Source organism: Nannobrachium achirus (genome assembly GCF_963921795.1).
Source record: "Nannobrachium achirus genome assembly, chromosome: 16".
NCBI classification, from domain to species: Eukaryota; Metazoa; Chordata; class Actinopteri; order Myctophiformes; family Myctophidae; genus Nannobrachium; species Nannobrachium achirus.
The window spans coordinates 31,207,734-31,227,308 of record NC_137823.1 but is presented as its reverse complement, the minus strand read 5'-3'; the positions used below and the strand labels follow the sequence as shown (position 1 = coordinate 31,227,308).

Sequence of the window (19,575 nt, the reverse complement as noted above, 5' to 3'; positions counted from 1 at the left end):
GTACAGCGATAAGCGTCGCGTCATGCGGGAATTCAATAAATAAAAGTCGACTTCCGGTTAGTGAGCTTCAAAGTAAGGCGCACTATGACTATTATGTATTTCTTTCTTTATTTCCAAAAACGAAAAGCAACATAAATCATATTAGGAATATGTTGTGGTCTAAATAGTTTTTAATTATACTACTGTTAAGTTGACCTGGCTCGTGAATTATTCATGAATTTCATGTTAGGGGGTTGTTCGTGAATCACACCGGAAACTCCGTCCGTGACCCTGAAACACTCGTGTATATATTTATGTATAACTTAGCATCAATTAATACCTTACTGTGAGGGGTATAGCATTTATGTCTCCACTCATTTTGTAATTAAATTAAACTATATTTATTTATTTCTTGTGTAAGCCACGTGATTGACGTGTCTATCAGACAAATGAGAGAGGGACCTGCGTTCCCGTTGGGCGTTCTTAACCTTGCGTCAGCAGGCTCTCTGCAGTACCCATGGAAAGCCTGGTTTCTATTCCGAACTAACCGGTGTGATCCGGTCTAAAGCCCGCCTACTGTATCCGGTATTTTGCACGAACACTTGCAATGCAACGCGCCGTTTCCGTATCCGTTCTAAACCCAGACCGGATCCGCAACTCGCTGCGCGTCGCAAATTGATCCCAACCTGAAGGCGTTCTAGTTGCTTCCATCTGGCTGGCTGCGTGTTGTAACTGTTGTTGTCATTGATCGTGTGTGAGTCTGGTTTACAAGTTTAACTACTCTCAAGTCAACCCGGACCTCTTCTTTCTACATTTATTGAGATTAGACTCTCTGAGGTCAAGAACACCATGAACAGCGTACTCATGAGGTCAGCTGCGAGGTGTTTGCGGGCCGGCGGTGCGGCGGCCGCGCGTCTGCCCGGGCAACTCGGGCAGACCGACGGGCATGTGTTGTCCCTGGCCTCGGCCCCTGTCCGGCTCCTGTGCGCCGCCACGGGGGACATCCTGAAGGACCTTGGGGAGATGGTGAAGAAGGACAAGGTGGTGGTGTTCATGAAGGGGACGCCCCAGCAGCCCATGTGCGGCTTCAGCAACGCGGTGGTGCAGATCCTCAGAATGCACGGAGTGGACGATTACTCTGCGTACAATGTGCTGGAGGACCAGGACCTCAGACAAGGTCAGTCAGTCGACTCTTTTTTAAAAACATGACACTGTGACAGCAACAAGTAAACATACATTTAAACTGCATCGTACGAGGGTGCCGCTTGCAGACAAGAACACCACCAAGCGACACTGGCTGCTGTATGATGGAAGTGTAAATTAAGACAGTTTTGTCCACAGACAGCCCCAATGTTGTTAAACTTGCAAGTGTCATTCATGTATGATACATAGGCATTTATACAATTAGTTAGTTACTGTTAGTTTCCCTTATTTGGGTCAAATCAAATGCCATGCCAACATTCAAACTGATATATTAACTGCCTCATTTAGCACAAATTAATGATCCATAATGATTTAGTAAGGTTACGTGTCTTTTAAGGTTAGAGTACATGTCTTTTTTTAAAAGGTCAGATATACGGTAGTCAGGCTTCCCAATCATTTATCAGCCCTGTGCAGCAGGGCCATCAGCAGGGTGTGGTACTTTAAGCCAAACGTTAGACTACTACTGGCGTGACATCCTTGATCCCGGCCATTTATTGTATTATTTATTATATTTGACCATGATGGTAATGCGCCTGTACACATATCAGGGTATGTTTTGCTGAGTTGTAGTAGGAACAAGGAACCGGTTTCAGACCATTGCATCACATCTGAACAGTAGAACTCATTATGTCATTTGGAGGAAGTCTCATCTTGTAGCAGTAGGAACATAACAATACTAACTTTTGAGTCCTTGAATGTGAAAGATGTGTTTTAATGACTAATATAAAACAAACTGAAGTATCAAGATATTGACAAAATGTCCTTCAATATAGTAGTAATGGAACATTAAATGTGACTTTTAATTATAAGATAAAATCTAAGAACTTGTACTAACTCGCTGTTTATTTGATATCACTGTCTGTAACTTTATGAGACATAAGTTAAGTCGAGGAGGCAAAGCATTGTGAGCAAAAGTTTAGAATTAAACAGACACTGCATGACAAGGCACACTGCCAATTTTCTGTGCAGCATTGTCATTTTGGATTAATTCTGTATTGATAACCTGTGTAAAGAACTGTGAATGAGAAGAGACATACTGGAATGTGTTGCTCAAGTACAGAAATAAATGTCAATAGATTTAACATCAAGAAATGAGAAATATCTGGGTAAATCTTTGATAATCATCACATGTTCTAGTGCCGATTTAATTACATACACAAATATCAGTTTTACAGTGCGCTATTGATTAAGCATAGAATCTGCAGATAGTTACCATTCCCTCTTGCCCAGGGGAGATATTAGGCTGGTAGACTTCAGACTGAGATACTCTGCTACACTTATAGTTGCGCAAAAATCATCGAGATATTTGACCAAATTTGTTCGATTATGTGATGGGCGCAGTCTGAACTTTGTCAACGTTTCTATTTGCTGCAGGCGTCAAGGAGTTTTCCAACTGGCCAACGATCCCTCAGGTGTACTTTGCTGGCGAGTTTGTGGGAGGTTGTGACATCCTTCTCCAGATGCATCAGAACGGCGATCTGGTTGATGAGCTACGGAAACTGGGCATCACCTCTGCACTGCTGGACGAAGAGAAAGAGGCAAAGTAGATGGCCGGAGATGACAAACCAAAAAGGCAGAGACTAAATGAAAAGTTTAATTCACCGCGGCTGGACAAAGACCCCTCCCCCCAAACACGCGCACACACACGCACGCAGAGAAAGGCGTGACAAGAGAGCATATCTGACAGGAACGAATAAGATGATCAAGTAGTACACACATTGACAGAGACAGATTTTGAGCTTTTACCAATCTTCCAAATCGATTACACTTATCCTCTCCCTTCCAGAGCTTCACATACAAAAGTGCCTAGGCTATTCGAGATTTGTTACGCTAGAAGTGATGGCTTTGTGTCTCTGGCTTAAAACACATCCCCTATAAACTAGGTATCCACCAGCAACTAGAGGGGGGGAAAAATGGAGTGGACAGTTTCATCACGAGTGATCAAGGGTTAATCAGTTCAAACGGGATGGAGGGGATGTAAAAGCACTGTCACGGTAATGTTTCCTCTTCCAGACCTCAATAACTGACCCAAACAGTGATCGTACTGTTCATTTGCCTTATTTGGGTTTTTTCCTAAGATGCTCCACCCTCAGGTGAGACCCTCAGGTGTGTAGTATCACACCCTAACATACACTGCCTCTATCTTTGCTAAGAAGGAAGAATGAAATGAGGACAGTTTACTGTCTCACCAGAGCAGAACTAAGGGTATAAGCCAGTTCAAATACGTCACTTTCTCGTTTCTCCCTAATATGGCTTGAAGAGTTGGTGCAAGTTGACCATTCATATGGTGGAAACGGGTACATGTCAAGGACGGAGTGTGGTGGACCGTGTTTTGTAAAGGCACAAGTTTACCTTTTGATCACAGCTAATTGTGACACATGCTCATTATCAGCATATGGACGGTCAATATCAAAGTAGGCTTTTTAAACTTATTATGGAGACAAGTCTGAAAATGAAATTTGGCAGAGTTGTAATGTTTGCTCTATAATGTGTCTGGCTGCTTGGGGAAATATTTTCAACTGCTACACTTGTGCTTCCTCATGTCTAGTGTTGTCTACTGTTTTGAGATAATAGGCTCTATGCACAGCAGCCATATGGGAAAGAAATAGGGCCTCTTTCTTACTTCCTTCACAGGTGTTAACAAGTAGTGTGGCACAGTGGTTCTCAAATGTTTTAATTTCAAGGACCCCCATAACTCTGAGACTGTAATTTATACAATGAGTTACACACACCCCTAAACCATTTGTACACTCTGAGTTACACACCTGTAAGGGGCCATTTGGAACCCCCACAACTTGGAACCATGAGGGTCCCTGGACCACAATTATACCCATTGGTATAGCAGAGTCTTTCCAGTGAGCCAACATGCACAATATCAAGTAATTTTTGTATAATTGGTAAGACGTGTGAAGAATGTAAGGAAGAAGCTACATTTATTTTACAATATGGCTGCTGTGAATAGAGCCCATTCACATACTCACCGTTAACCCGCTGAAACGCAACAATACACTTTCTTTTACCTCCTCTCCATTTTTGCCTGAAGACCACTGACAGTATATATGGATAGACATCACTTAAGCTTACTGTATGTTTGCCGTGTCTGACTAGGTCTGTGGTATTTGTTATTTGGTAAGAAAAGGGAGGTTATTATTTTTGACTGAGCCTAATCAATCATATTTTCATCTAAACAATACCAATGTAGTACACTGTAAGATATTGTACATTGAAAGGATATTGTTTTAAATGTATTTTAGATGCATGTAAACTGTTAAGCAATAAAATATTTTGTGGCAAGCAGCCAGAGATTTTGAAGTTTGCAGTGTGAAATCTGGCATTGTCTTTTCTGTATGTGATATAGGCCACACATGTATAATAACAAACATTTTCTATTTAGAGGCAAGTAGACATTATACTTATGTCTGGTTTGTCGACACGCTCCATCTAATCTGCTTAAAACTGTTGGTGCATCAGCCTTCTTCAGTTTTCATTGACAATGTCCAAAATGGAACCAAAGGCTTAATTTGCATTATTTTCCAAGGACATCGTATATATGGTGCTTCCCTGTACTTCTATGGTGCTTCACTGCTTCTTACTAGTGTTCTTAACTGTATTTATTTAAAAGCAGTTGTGCTGTGGGAGGTGCATTCAGCATCTAATGTTATTCCAAAGCTCTAAAAGGTGGCTCCTGACCAAGCATAATCCCAGCTGTCTAAGGTGAAGATGGCTGAAAGGTTGAGTGAGGAGGTGAAGGCTTGTGTCCTCCAGATTCCTGGTACAGCCATCTGGTCCTTAGTGGGGATGCGGTCTGGTGAGTACCAGGGTCAAACATTGAGGTGGATCCCTGCTGAGTGTGTGGTGACCCTATGGAGGCGACACAACCAATTGTGCAACTGCTTGTAGAAATGGATCTGTACAATGTATATGTTCCCACTTGTGTTAAAAAAGCACTCGCTGCTTCCCATACAAGCCTGCAGAGATGTACAACCAGGAGCTTCTCGCCACTGAGGGGTCTGGCTCTCATGGCGATACTCAGAATGATACATACTCACCATAAGCATAAGATAATTGTGTCATCATGAAGACATTCCTCATTTCTATTTTGAGACCTACAGGCCATTGTGGTCTCATTTTAAGTAGCCGTTACGCTTCTGTCTGTTTTGCTGGGATGCTCAAGTTTAATCTGCTTCACACTGTTCTGTTGGTGCGTCACTCCCTGCCTTTTCAGTTATCATTGGACAATGTCCAAAATGGAACCAACGGCTTCATGTGCACCATTTTACGAGGAAATCACATTTTCAATAGATCAGTATTGAAGGCAATCATCTGCAGTCCAAAAACCGAGAAGCAGCCGGCATTCGTGATTAGGTTTTTAGGTTCAATTACCTACCTTTGGTACATAATACAGAAATACACAGGGTTCCCTACATATAAGTTTGACCATCCTAGATCTTGTGGTCTGGAGCAGATGATATGTTCAGGAGAGTGTAAAACTAATGTGTCCCGGTGTAACCGTTGCTTAGCACCTCTGTAGGAACAAAACTTGGATGTTAAAATGGGTATGTCATAATACACTGGAGGAGTCATGGACCTAGTTGAATTACATTTTAATTTAATTAGGTCCATGACTCCTCCAGAAGGCTCCACAGTGAATTTGAACATCCCAGAATTGGTTGGCACTCAGTAAATCTTGTCACTCATCACCAGACCTGTGCTCAACTACATGTCACTTTAAGTTATTTTTCAAGTTTTTCAATTGATTGTTTACATTTAACATCACTGCTTGTTTTGTGTTTCTGTGTGAAGTCATGCAAATATGCATCAATGTATTTGTATGTGTCAATGAGGAGTAAATGCATTCATCCTTAGGTTTTTTCAACAATTTTACTCAAAAAGTTATGTTTTTGATACAAAATATAAATTTACATAATACAATGACACTTTAGAGCAACGCTACTGTTAAAAAAAAGAGCTAGTGACTTGTGGTACAGAGCAGAGTAGAGCAAACAGTCCCTTCAGATGCAACTTTCTTAAAGTCCAGTTCAAACATCACCCTGTTCCACTCTGCATGCAGCATCCACCAAACCTGTCACCCGTTTCCACTTGCTGCATGTCGGTGTTGCACGCCAAAATAGTAGATCTACAAGCTCACGACAAGTCAAATTACGTAGATTGGCTATTTATCGTTGTGCAACATTAGTGCACACCCAGAAATTAGGCTTTAGAGCAGTGGTTCTCAAAGTCGGGTCTGGGGATGGGTTCCTTGAACAGTTTCCAAATAGTTAACCAAATGGTGTACAAAACCAAATGGTACACTCTCATAATTATGGGGGTCCGTGAAATAAGAAATGTGAGAACCACTGCTTTAGAACAGTGGTTCCCAAACCTTTAAGAGAAAATAGCCCATCTACAAGCTCACAATGTGTCACGATGCGTTTTGAGCTTGTTGATCGGCTATTTTCACTACTTTTTAACTTTTTATTCTAATTTATCAAATTTCTCCTTATGTTTTATTTTATTCATGAAATTATTTTGAAAAATGTCTGAATTTGTTTAATTCGTGAAATTTCTCGGGGGATTTGTTTTGAAAAACAAAATGTAGGAAACGAAAAATAAAGGGACATTTACTCGCGACCCATAAAAACAAATGGGTCCCTCCCAACCCGCCACCGTTTAGGAACCACCGCTTTAGAAGACCCACAGGCGAGGGAGGATTTCCGGGAGGTCAGAGTTGATGGAGGAAGCGGATGACGAGGTCTCTCATGACGGTGCGCAGCGCCTCGTTGTCGCACACGATGTGCGTGCCGTCCTCCTCCAGCTGGATCAGCGTGTCCTCCGCCTGCAGGTGGAGAATGTGTCCGTCGGCCGTCTCCTCCACCTTCACCTCCGTGATGCCGTTCTGCAGGCAGAGAAAGGGAAGGAGATGCACTTGAAAAACAAATTCTGCCTTTATTTTGGTAGTACAGTGGATATCGACAGGAAACGGGGGGAGAATCGGGGAGTGACACACAGCAAGTCTTCACCAAGGTCAGGAATCAAACCCGGAAGGATGTGTCATGTCAGGCTGCCACATAACCACATAACCACTTGGCCCAATTTGATAAAATAATTAAATAATAACCTATCACTACTATTTTGGGCATGTGATGAAAGTAGACTAAATTATTTTGGAAAATAGACATCTACAAGCTCACAAATTGTGAGCCTTTCAGAATATGTGACTATGTAATTGCGTGCCCCTTTTGGCTCTGTATTTCAGCCTCTATAATATATTAACGTATAATAGCAACAGAACAACTTGAACACGTGAGCTTATGTGTTCTGTTGAATATTCTAATATCATAGTATATGGTCCTATGATCACAGCTGTGATGTTATTCACAGTCAGCCCTCCCTGGTTAAGTGTAAACATCTCCCACCTTGTGCAGCGTGGCCAGGAAAGCTTCCAGGGGCACGGCGCCACTGAGGAGAGGTTTGGGTGCCAACACCTCTGGGGGCTCCTCTACCATACGCTTCCTCTTCTTACTGGGGGGAGCTGGAGGGGGGCTGGGCACCGACTGAAAACACCAAGGAGGAAACTGTCAGAGGTGTGAAACTAATATTCTATTCTATTCGGTGCATGCCCTGCAGACTGCACTGCATGAACTTATAGATAGATTAATCTATCTGTGCTTGTGCTCTCAGTTTTTTCCTTCTTCCATTTAGGGTACTTTCTGTTTAGTGGATGAACATATCTATTCTTATTACACGGCTTGGTTGAATGCTTGATTGAACGATCTGTTATTTCTTGATAACAGACAACTCTATAACAGACCGATGCCTATTCAAAGGCTCAGAGCACCTGCTGCAATCAGGCTGCACTGTGTGAATTCTGTGCCGTATCCAACATGAGAGCCATGTAAACAAACACTTTAAAAAAAATATTTGAAGCGAGAAATGGATTCAATTTGACCAACACTTCCTTGTCTTCCAAGGCGACTGTGTTGCGCTGGGGGGACGCCCAGCACAACACTTGTGGAGTACTGTAAACAAGGAAATACTTTGTTTTGTTTTTAGTCAATGTATTACTTTAATTGAGTAGCCGTGTATAAGCGGGATAACGTCTGCCTGAGCGGTCGTTATCGAGAAATAAAGCCTGCCTGGATTTTATTTCTCGATAACGACCGCGCAGGCAGACGTTATCCCTTACATATTATACTGTATATGAGAGACACACACACATACACACATGTAAAATTAGATGGCAGGCCAACATGGTAAATCTCTGGAACAGGTTGATGGGTCTGCCACCCAATAGGATGGCTAGCCAAATATTTTACTGGGATCTATCTGTGAATGGGGAATGGGTTTCAGAAGTCTCGGATCTCTTGGTAGAATGTGGTCTCGAGGAAAATTATTTCCAGAGAATATCAGTTAATGTGGTGGAATTTGTTACTAGAATCCGTGCGAAATGCATTCAGTCCTGGGCAGAAGAAATTTGGCAGAAGCCCAAATTAAGAACATATTGTCTACTTAACTCATACAGTGCCTATCCCGGACTAGTTCGGGATATTCGGGATCAAAAACAATTTTTTATTTGCTATTTTACTTACCCCGAGCTGCTTGGAGCAACGTGGGTGGTCCCGGCTCGCTAGCCGCTAGCCAGCAAGCCATTCTACTCTGTCCGAAGATATATTCCATTGAAAATGGTTTAAAATAAAGTTTAGACCCCCCCAATGTTCACCCAATGTTCATTGTAAGCGGCGCGACGTATTCCAGGGTGCCTATCCCGAACTAGTCCGGGATATTTAATGAAATGGATTAAAATGATAAGAGGCCTTCTGAAGCCTGGCTTGATTTTTGTAGCTACTAGCCGAAAGCTAACAACGTCCCGGGCGGACGTTATTTGCGAACGAAATCGCCAATCTCCGCCTAATCCAATGAAAGACCACATCTTTAAAGGCTTATATCTCTGGATTGTGTGCTCTGGAAGCGGCGCGAGGTTTATTTACGGCGAAATCGCCCAAAAATGATCTTTTAGATGACCAAATGGGAATAGCCATTCTGTTAGCATCTTCATCCGGGACATTTCCATGCCGTGCATGAACGTGAGCACGTGAGGTCCTGGAAGGTTAGGTCCTGGAAGCTAAAGCGCTCGCCTATGAGAGATGCGCTGGCATTCTTTGGCCCCTAGAGGGCGCTGGCACTCAATGAGTTAAACAAGATTATAAATGTGAAAAATATATCTTGTATAATCTACCCAAGAGTCAAAGGTCACTCTGTGCGCAATTAAGATGTGGCATTCTGCCCCTACACATTGAAACAGGAAGGTACAGGGGCCTAGCAGAGGAAGAAAGAATATGTGAATACTGTGATCTGGGTGAAGTAGAGAACGAAATACATTTTATTTTATTTTGTCCTTTGTACCATGATTTGAGAGTATGTTTATTTAAAAAAGTGCATAACATTGCACTTTTTTAAATAAAAAAACATTAATTTAATAGAGTACTGACATTAATTTAATAGAGTACGAGAATGGTTCCTTAATTACATTTATTTTTTTTATTTTTTTTCTAAAAATTTTTATCCCACAATTTTTGTAACCCATTTTTTCACCCGGTGCCAATTGCCTAAGCTGTAATCCTGGGCTCTACTCTCCCTCTGCCAACCTGGGGAGGGCCCCGAACTGAGCTCATGCTTCCTTCAATGCATGAGGAGTGAGCAGGCCGCTTCTTATCACCTGACAGGGGGAGCTTCCCCGGTTGGACGTAGCGCGTGGAAGGAACACGTTATTCCAACCAGTTCCATTCCCCTCCATCAGGCGCCCCGGCTGGCCAGGGGGAGGCTTTATAGAGACCAGGATTACTGCATGTTTTTGTGAGGGTATCTACCCTAGGAGACACGGGGAGAACATGCAAACTCCACACAGAAAGGCCCTTTTGCCAACCCCACCTAGGGTGTGGGCACTGATGACGCGGAGGAGGGAACACGCCCCCAGCACCCACAGTGTCCCCCGGCGGGAATCGAACCCAGGACCTTCTAGCTGTGAGGCGACAGCACTACTGACTGCGCCACCGTGCCCCCTAATTACATTTCTTTTTGATCATGTATTTGCTTTTGCAGAATTTCTATTTAAAGCATGGGGCAGGAGGAGAAGGGTGACTTATAGTTGAATTTAAATGTTGACTTTTGTGTTATGTGCAGGCCATATGGAGATGTAGTGTATCGCAGGGGTGGGTGCACCCCTCTCATCTCTGCAGGCGTTCGAGTGTTTGCAGGGATGGGAGGGGTGTACTCACTCCTGTAAGGCACTTCAGTAAGGTACTCACTAATGTGAGATACTGTATTTGTATTAAGCTGTTGGTGGAATGCACACTGGAATGTTGTTTTGTTGGTTATACGTACAGTATGTATTTGATGTGTCTGATAATCCCATGTGGGATGGGTCAAATATTGTCCAGACACGAAAATAAAATATTCATTCATTCATACACACACCTGTAGCGTGTGCTTGTTGTCCTTAGACTGCAGCACAGCAGACACAGTTGCTACGGAGACGCCAGCTTTGATCTCGGAGGGCACCAAGGATCTGGCCAGCTACAGACAATAAAAGACACAGGTGAAGATAATGGCATTTACAACATAGTTTCACCTGTCATTTGGTAAGCATTTGAATATTCATGTCATATAGGTATACTTACAATCTACAAGCCCCCAATTGCAGAATACCAGAATACGAGAATTAATAGTAGAACATTAAGGCACGCGCATTCATATTTTGCTACTCACGCATTAGTCACTTTTGTGACCTCAAACTGCCCGACATCATTCAACCACGCATTTTCACTTACTACATATATTAAACAATAGGGAAGTGGTTCTCAAAGTGGGGCCCTCCCCTGCAAAAGTACCGGTAGTTAATATACTGTATTATACTGTACCATCACAACCATTTTAACCACATAATCAATTTAAATGTTGGATATTGAAAAATGTTGGAACATTTTTGACTATTCTTGCATTTTCTTCAACACAAATCTTCTCTTCTGGGGGGTCCCTGGCAAAAGACCTTTTCAGATGGGGGTGGGTGTCCAAATATTTATCAATTCGGGGGTCCTTGAAATGAAAAAGTAAGGCAGTAAGGTAGGTATAAAGAGCGGCTCACCTCTGGCAGCAGGTGGATGCGTTCGTAGCGCCGCCTGAAGGGCAGGCTGAGCACGGAGCAGCGTCTGTAGGGCATGGGAGGAGGCTGCAGCTCCAGCATGAGGTCTGAGCGGTGGGACTGGGACGGAGGAGGCTGGGTGTAGGGCTCTGGACACACCACATGGAGAGGCTGTGGGACGGACAAGGATCTTCATTACTAATGTCATTACCTACATGTAGGTCTTCCCGGAGGCGGACAAAGAACCTAAATCCTTGTAGAAGTAGTTTTGGAGGTTTCCACCTGACAGACAATAACATTAACCACTTAAGCTCTATATACAATATGTATCAACTAGCTACTGTATCATACATCGTGAGGTGTGGGCAGGCTTACCTGGACCTCCTTGAGCAGCTTGGCCACCTGGTGGAAGTTGAGCCTCGTGTCGATGGGACAGTAGACACACTTCATGGCCAGTGGCTGATAGGGAGCCAGGGCATCTATGTAGGAGAAGTCTGGCTCTGAGGGAGACAAAGACCAAACCATCTCAATAGAGAAGCTTTGACAACCAGGCATTTGGGTCACGAGTATATAAGGACACAAATATTATGCAGTAAGAAAAAGTAAAAAAAAAAGAAGGAATTCACCACAAATAATAGCACTAGCCTGTATGAATGAGGCATCAAATATGATAGTTTGATGTGAAATATTCACACACGCATTTTCAGATCATTTATTCATCATGCTCTTTATAGATAAGGAGTTCATTTTCTTTGTTTCATGGTTGTTTGTACAGTTGTTGCGTGCTGTTCTACGTATCAAGGTGGACCACAATGGAAACAGGCTTCAGCTTTTTTGTGTATAATCCATGTTGACATTTTCTAAATGGTGACATTGTTGTGATTTTTTTAAACTGCCAATAAAGTATTCTATAATATGCACACACACACTGTATTTTCTATGGGCACAACTGTAGTGGACTGCAAAACGGGTGTAATGTTAGACCACTTTGCTACTCACCAGTGAAGATGATTGTGTTGAGGCTGGTCTTTCCCCACAGTTCCATGAAGTGGACCACGTCTCCAAAGCGCAGAGAGGGGTGGCCGGTGAACACTACACACGGCTGGCGGAACTCACTGCTGAAGTCTCCGTGAATGCTGGGGTAATGCTTCAGCTTGTTGGTCTGGATCAGCTGTAAGGTAATAAAGACATGGGAAAGTGCGAGTGTTATTTCACCTGTATTTGTTCAACTGTGTTGGGGGGCTGCACCACCTAAAATGTGCCAACCAGCTAGCATGATTAAATGGATTGACAAGGCAACAAACACATGTAACAGTCAGATGAGGAACCAAATGTTCTTTTTTTTTTTTTTTTTTACACACACATGTAGCCTTTTGACACACAATTTGGTTGAATTCATTCTGACTCGCATCTATTAAAGGATCATTTTGTCAAAGGAAATACACTGTGTGTGACTGTGTGGCCAGGTGAGTAGAGTCCCAGAGGGCGTTCAATTTCTCAGTTTCCCCCACCCCCACACTAAATACAACAAGAGAATGAACTGGTATTTAGTCTCCATTATTGTTACATGTAAGCGGGGGAAAAATACTTTATACAAATTTCTCAAAGTCCTCACTAAACCCAATTTCTGGATGTTAAGTATATAGTATTTATTTCTGACATGAAAGAAAGTGAAGTCTAAGTCTAAGTGAAAAGGCAACAGATACCAGTTTAAAATCATCAGATGTATGTGTGAGCATCACATGTTATTGACAGGAAACAGACTTACCTCTGCATGAGGAAAGGGAGGCTCTGGAAGGTAGACCTTGGACTGTTTGTTGTGGCAAAGCCTGGTGGAATAATAAAAGCCTCATTACATTTCTATGGAGATCCTCCATAAGTTAACACATTTCTGTCCTCTCATGTGAACAACATTTTGATCAATTTAGAATTCAGGCTTTTAGTTCTAATCCAGCGTGACTAATAGGCTTGCTTCTGCACCAGTAGAGTAGTCAGGATTTACCCCCTCATCACTACCACACGGATTATCGATGGCTACCGAGGACAGCAAACGACTGACTGAACATCTTCATCAACGGGTTCTGACCTGTCAGCACAGCGATATATCGACGGCAAGCGTCTCTTGCCGATAACGCGCACGGTGGAGAGCTGGCTTTATAAAGTGCAAGATCAGATTCAATGACATCAACATCAAACAAACCATTCTCTTCGAACAACTGTTTTTCATTACCTTTCATTACATTTCATTTTTGTACATGTACACACATGTACAGTGTAGTATTTGTCTCATCTGATGCTAACACACCAACAGCATATTCTTAAAACATGTAAAACAGACTAGGGAGAACGTGATTCAAATTAGGATCGAAATACCATTCAGCAAAGATCTGGGAGAATTCCAGTGAGCTGTTGGCAACAGGTGAGATGAAGTAGAAAGGTGTTGTTCCCAGGTTGGCGCTGTCGATGAACTGGTACAAACACTCCAACAAGTCGTAGATCACCCCTGATGAGTAGCATGGCACCAGCACGTTGCCTCCTGCACGAATCGTCATCGCTAAGGGGAACAAAGTTCAAACAAAACTACAGTATATCATCGGTCAAGACACAACAGGTGTTATCGGGTTCCCATTAGTGTCGCAATGGATAGAAATGATTGTATTCATTTGATTGTATACATTTCAGCCATATATTACATTACACATAATTGGCTACTCTACATTTTGAGCAAAAAATACAATTACAAGTTGGACAAAAGTTGAAAAGAACCTGTATAGCAAAGCTATATAGCTTAAATGAAATTTTCATCCTACATTTTGTACTCAGTTTAATAAGACATTCTAAAATGCACAAAGCCTACCCAGGCTACTGCAGAACTCTCCCAGCATGCCGTCTGGGTTGGCGGTGGGCATCTGGGTGAGGCCCGTCAGAATCAGAACATCACTGTTCTTCAGAGAGCTCTGGTCCATGGGCTGCCAGACAACAGGAGTTAGACAATTTAGGTAAACAAGCTGATGCAAACCATACTATCTCGTTAGTCATCTAGCTTCACAATTAACTGCCGACAATTAATTGCACCGGTCTAGCTTCAAAATGAACGGCATCCCAGCTGTCAGGCTCTGTGTCGGGTTGCACCATCAGAACATAAGTAACGTAAGTTAGTAAGTTAGGGAGTTAAGTCCTTACTAGAGGCTAAGTAACTACTAGTTAGATTGTAACTACTGAGTCACTAATTTATGTTTTTACCACAACTGTTTATGGGATAACTTAACTAGTAATGCATTGACATTTTTGCAATGCACAAGTCTTAGTCTTAGAAGCCATTTAGGCTACAACTAGGCTAAGTTTTAACTTAGCGTATGGTGGTACAACCGGCCACTGGTGATCAAGAAACTATAAAAATATAAGGAGGGTAGATTTATGTAACAAGTAATATTGTGCTCACTTTTGAGGCTATTTAAAAGTCTATCAGATGCACTTAAAGTAGGTCAAATCTGAAATAGACAATAACACCTCTGTGCTATTATTTGTTCATATATAATACTATTACTCAATCAACTAATGTGCATAATATGCAAAGATGCATATTCATTTTCCAGTGTTGTGTTTCCATCCTGACCTACCTGTGGATGAGTGGTGAGGAGCGAGGAGCCGGAGACATAAGCAACTTTCTCATGATGTGACTGGATGGTCCAGTTGGAGCTTCCCAACGAGTAGCCAGAGCTAAGGGGAGAGACCTGTACCGCTCCAAACAATTCCTGGAGGACAGCAACAAGTGTAAATAACAATCATGTAAAAAACTAAAAAGAGAAATGGAACCTGTTCTGAGACCCATTTAAAGTTCCACACAAGAAAATGCAATTCTTACCACTTTCTGAGAGTAGCCCACAAGCTGCACTTTGCTGAGGGCAGAGTTGACCTCTTGCATACTGTAACAACGCTTCCATGTCCATACATCCACAGCATCTTTCAGTGATCCAGGGAGCATCCTAATTTTATAAAGCACATATATTTATACTGACAATGATCAACGTATGCAGCTCAGAGCCATTTAAGTAGTCGCGTCACCTTCGTTGACTTCATCGGGCCAGGGCTTCTACATAGCCTTCTATTGGCAAATAGTGACAAAGCTCTGAAACCAGAAGTTCACGGAATGCACAGGAGTCTATGAGCGCTTGTCGGCATTTCGAGTTACATGAACAATGTGACCGGCACTGTTTTCTGCCTCTGGGTTGGCGTAACTCTCTAATACAAGGCTCTGGTGCAGCTATGAAATTGCCATTTCACTTGTTTAACAGAGCAAATATCTTGAAGACTTTGCATATTTCCCAGAACCACTGCACTTTTAGTAAGTAATAGTAAGTGCTATTCCACATGCCAGTTCTCTGTTGGTGCCTACCGCTGTATTTCCTTGTTCTTCCAGCAGGTGGCAGACTGAGCTTTAGGTACTCTCTCCATGAAGTTGACCAGCTCCTCCATCAGTAGTCTGACGGAAAAAAAACTCATGATGAAGTGTGGTTTATTTTGTGTCCATATGACAAGGGTACGTGTTGATGTTCGCCCACATTATGATATGGTTACAAGTCTTCATATTGGGTCACTGTGCAACTTCAATGAGAGGATGTTTTCATTTCATTTGTGTCTCTGAACAGATTAAAGGAGCCCTGCCCTGGGCTGGGGCATAACCATAACCCTTTGTCCACCATTGATTATCCTTTGGTCAGCCACATTTGTATTGTAAAGCACTTTCAAATGACTCAACTAGTATGAAAGACATATGTTTACCTGGTGTTTACATCTAGAGGCTGTTTTTTTTATTGTGGCTTGAGATTTAAATCATGTCTGAGAAAAGTTCTGCCGAGTCAGCCATTACCATCAGCTGATGTAAAAGTCATCATTAATTTGCTGACAACATAACCACCGTTTGCATGATCAGACAATAACGAGACAGCCAACAGAGAGGAAGTGAGTGAGAGCCTGACAAAATACTTTATCTGTGTCCTCTAGCTTGTTTGGGGATCCTGGTCTGAGTCTTACTGGTATGTATCTTGTGTTTTGTCATACACTTCATACTGTACGTACACTAGTGGACAGTAAACTACATGTGACCAAATTAAGCTTGATTCATTGATGAGTCTACAGACTTTCAAGTCTGTAAACTCAAAAGCATATAGGAATGGTCACACTACATTTATACATTTTGATGAGGGTTTAACCTCTCCATACCTGCCTATCTGCAGAGTTGGCTCTGTGGCATACACAGTCCCAGTGAAGCCTGTGTTCTCTGTTATGTAAGGCAGGGCCATCATACAATGGTAGTTGGAGATGAGGATGACATCAATGGTAGACAGATCCAGCAGCTCTCTCTGCATACATGAAGGACAGCACATACAGTATTACTCCAAACTGTATTGTCTATGTGTGACTGTGCCCTAATGCTCAATGAGTGTTAAGAGCTGGAGATGCTTTCTATTTGCCACCCCTAAACCGTGATCCCTTTAAACTTTTTTTTTTTTTACCTCCCCATCATCTGAGCTCCACTCAAAAGTTGTTACTTAAAAAATATAAAAGGTGGAAGTCAAGACATTTTATATCCATTTCATTTTCATTCCACTTAAACTACCGCAGAGTACCGCAGAGTACTACAGTATATACAGGTCTTGTGTAGTTAGGTGTAATCTGTACTGTACCTCAGGAAGACAGAATTCTGGCTGGGAGTCCACAAACACTCTTCCTGCACATTCCTTCAGCTCCTGAAAAGGTTATAGAAAATTATGATCTGTTGTGTAATAGCATCACATAAAGGTAATGCATGTTTCCCTGTAAATCACTTGTTTTAGCAGGATTAACAGAACCCACCAGTCAAATCAATTACGCTCTCTTAAAACCTGTGAACGTTATACAGACCATCTTTCCATTTTCCTTTATAAACCTGCCTGAGCAAGGCGGAGGCCGAAACATGTACTGCAAAGTCTCTATCATAGTCCAAGGTGAAGAGCTATCACCTCACCGCGGTGTAGTTTTCTATGCAGAGTGAATGTGTAGCCTAAAGCCTAGGTGATAGCTAGAAAACTACACCGCGGTGAGGTGATAGATCTTCACCTTGGACTATGATAGAGGCTTAAGCGTTCCCACTAAATCAGAATGTGTATCTGAGCCAGTCTTGCATTCTTTATTTTGGAGTACAGTTGTTTCCACTTCTGTGGTTTTTGTTTCAAGTTATAGCCGAACACGCACTGCCTAAACAAAAAGGCAATCAGAGGAAGCACACAGTCTGCTATTTTTCCTTATATCTGTTTCTTTACATCACCTTTTTCTTTTTTAATACTGCAATGAACTCTGCCAGTAAAAATTAATGACTTGAGGTATACGGTTAATATATAACGAGTCCACAAAGGAGATGATCTCCCATACCTTCTCCAGGTTTATCGATCCATCCTTAGACACCCATCCAGGCAGCTTGGAGAGCCTTGGACTGAGAAAACAAAAGAATGAAAACATAGTCAACACAAATGTAGAGGAAGTTCTGTCTGTTTTCAAAGAACTGCTCTGTCTTTTCTGCCTTTGATGAGAGTGCATTTGGTTCATTTCGAGTTGCATGGTTTTAGCTAACAGGTGCAATATAGTTGTTGACACATGTTCCATGTTCCACTATAGGGATGGGACGATATAATAATATCATATCGATTATTTTGACCAAAGAAATCACGATTTATGATATTATCACGATAATCAAAATATCCCAAACCTCCATTATCCTTATTATTATTTACTACAAGCTCACAACGGTATAATCGGTTATTTTTTGGAAAAAAACATTTGGTAGAGAGTGAAAAAAATACTATCAAGTATGTTTTACCAATAGAGGGTTTAAGTGGTACCATGCAGCTAGGCAAATAAAAGGTGAATTGATCCCAGTGCATGACGGAGCACAATTTCACAATAAATTAAATCTCCACGATGCAATTATTGTGAGTGCTTTTATCACGATAAACTATAATATCGCTTATTGTCCCTGCCATCCCTGTGTTCCACAAGACAAGAGACAGTGAATGAAGAGTCCAATGTATTTGGCTCTCTCTCACATGCAAACAGCAAACACACACCTGTGCACCAGGGGTAGGGGCAGGAAGTTGAGTACAGAGGTGGTATCCAATCCACAGTCCAGCATGATGGTGGTGGACTTGAACTTGAGGACATTGCAAGGCAGGGTGGGATGACCCGACAGACAGTACTGCAGCACAGCAGCAGGAGCACAATTAAAAGACACAAAGAAATAGAACATAATACTCATCAAATGTGTGTGTGTGTGTGTGTGTGTGTGTGTGTGTGTGTGTGTGTGTGTGTGTGTGTGTGTAGAGTAGACATAGGAAAAGTGCAGGATAGTTATAGTTCTGATACAAGGTCTACTAATATTCATAGAAATTCAAAGATTATTAGGTTGGTTATGACATTGTAATATCAATGTGACACTGTGGCAGTTTGACTTTGGTTGATTTGAATACTGTATTAGCAGTTCACAATCACATGGGAAAAGCACAGGACAGTACAGTTCAGATACAAGGTCTACAAATAGGATTTAAATCCAAGAAAGCACTATGGCTTGTTTACAATGGGGTCTTTTGTACTCATTTCATTGACAGTGGTGACTGACTTGGTTTTTACCAGACTGTTAGCTACTAAGCTAACACAAACTGACTCATCATAGCACGAGAAGATAACCAGGGCTTTATTTAGCAGCAGCAGTAGTAAATCAAACTGCAACACTAACGACCTCTTACTTACCAGTTTCATTTTGAAGAACTAGTTAAGAAAACCTCATCAGATTGAAGCAAGCTTTGCTAGCATCACATCCTAGTTGTGTTTAGTCTGTTGTCTGTGTGTGAGTGTTTGTGTGTGCATCTCTTGTTATGTAACGTGACTGCCCCCTACCGTCGTGGAGGCGTAGTCAACATAACAAAGGAGGAACTTTTCAGTTGTAATAACGACACAAACCAGAGTAAATACGGGGATAAATACACTTGACAGTTTTTATCAACGTAGCATACGTGACTTGGCCAACGTTAATTCATACTTCAGCTACTCTACTACTAGCCATGTGTGTACACAGATAGTGTGGTGTGTCTCAATTTAAACATATAGCTACTAATGTTGTAACAACACAGGACGTTACAAACATCATTGCGACCCGTTGACAGATAGTGCTCTGGAGTCTGGTTACAACACTGACACACACACACACACACACACACGCGCGC

The 19,575-nt window shown here is 42.1% G+C and overlaps 2 protein-coding genes across 2 annotated transcripts; one reads left to right on the top strand and one right to left on the bottom strand.

Moving 5' to 3' along the window:
• Positions 1 to 712: 712 nt before the first annotated feature.
• Positions 713 to 4,494, top strand: LOC308300377 (glutaredoxin-related protein 5, mitochondrial-like). The gene is made up of 2 exons (XM_080744194.1): positions 713 to 1,156; positions 2,557 to 4,494. The coding sequence occupies exons 1-2, from the start codon at positions 829 to 831 to the stop codon at positions 2,727 to 2,729; spliced, it is 501 nt and encodes a 166-aa protein (XP_080600320.1). The 5' UTR covers positions 713 to 828; the 3' UTR covers positions 2,730 to 4,494.
• A 1,642-nt stretch (positions 4,495 to 6,136) lies between these two features.
• Positions 6,137 to 19,195, bottom strand: LOC308300471 (integrator complex subunit 9-like). Its single transcript, XM_080744315.1, has 17 exons — positions 19,103 to 19,195; positions 18,424 to 18,551; positions 17,732 to 17,792; positions 17,008 to 17,070; positions 16,544 to 16,683; positions 15,717 to 15,803; positions 15,186 to 15,306; positions 14,941 to 15,075; positions 14,178 to 14,289; positions 13,694 to 13,874; positions 13,089 to 13,149; positions 12,320 to 12,491; positions 11,696 to 11,820; positions 11,324 to 11,491; positions 10,657 to 10,755; positions 7,599 to 7,736; positions 6,137 to 7,078 (listed from the first exon to the last, which is right to left on the bottom strand). Exons 1-17 carry the CDS (start codon positions 19,109 to 19,111, stop codon positions 6,905 to 6,907), a joined length of 1,974 nt encoding a protein of 657 aa, XP_080600441.1. The 5' UTR covers positions 19,112 to 19,195; the 3' UTR covers positions 6,137 to 6,904.
• Positions 19,196 to 19,575: the final 380 nt, after the last annotated feature.

What these genes read in the sequence shown, in the direction of transcription:
- LOC308300377 (XM_080744194.1), top strand. Translation starts at nt 829, where the DNA reads ATGAACAGCGTACTCATGAGGTCAGCTGCGAGGTGTTTGCGGGCCGGC. An exon ending in GGACCAGGACCTCAGACAAG is followed by an intron (nt 1,157 to 2,556) that starts GTCAGTCAGTCG and finishes TATTTGCTGCAG; the next exon opens with GCGTCAAGGAGTTTTCCAAC.
- LOC308300471 (XM_080744315.1), bottom strand. An exon ending in TCCTCACCACTCATCCACAG is followed by an intron (nt 14,290 to 14,940) that starts GTAGGTCAGGAT and finishes GTTGTCTGGCAG; the next exon opens with CCCATGGACCAGAGCTCTCT. An exon ending in GCATCCACCTGCTGCCAGAG is followed by an intron (nt 10,756 to 11,323) that starts GTGAGCCGCTCT and finishes TATTGTCTGTAG; the next exon opens with CTGGCCAGATCCTTGGTGCC.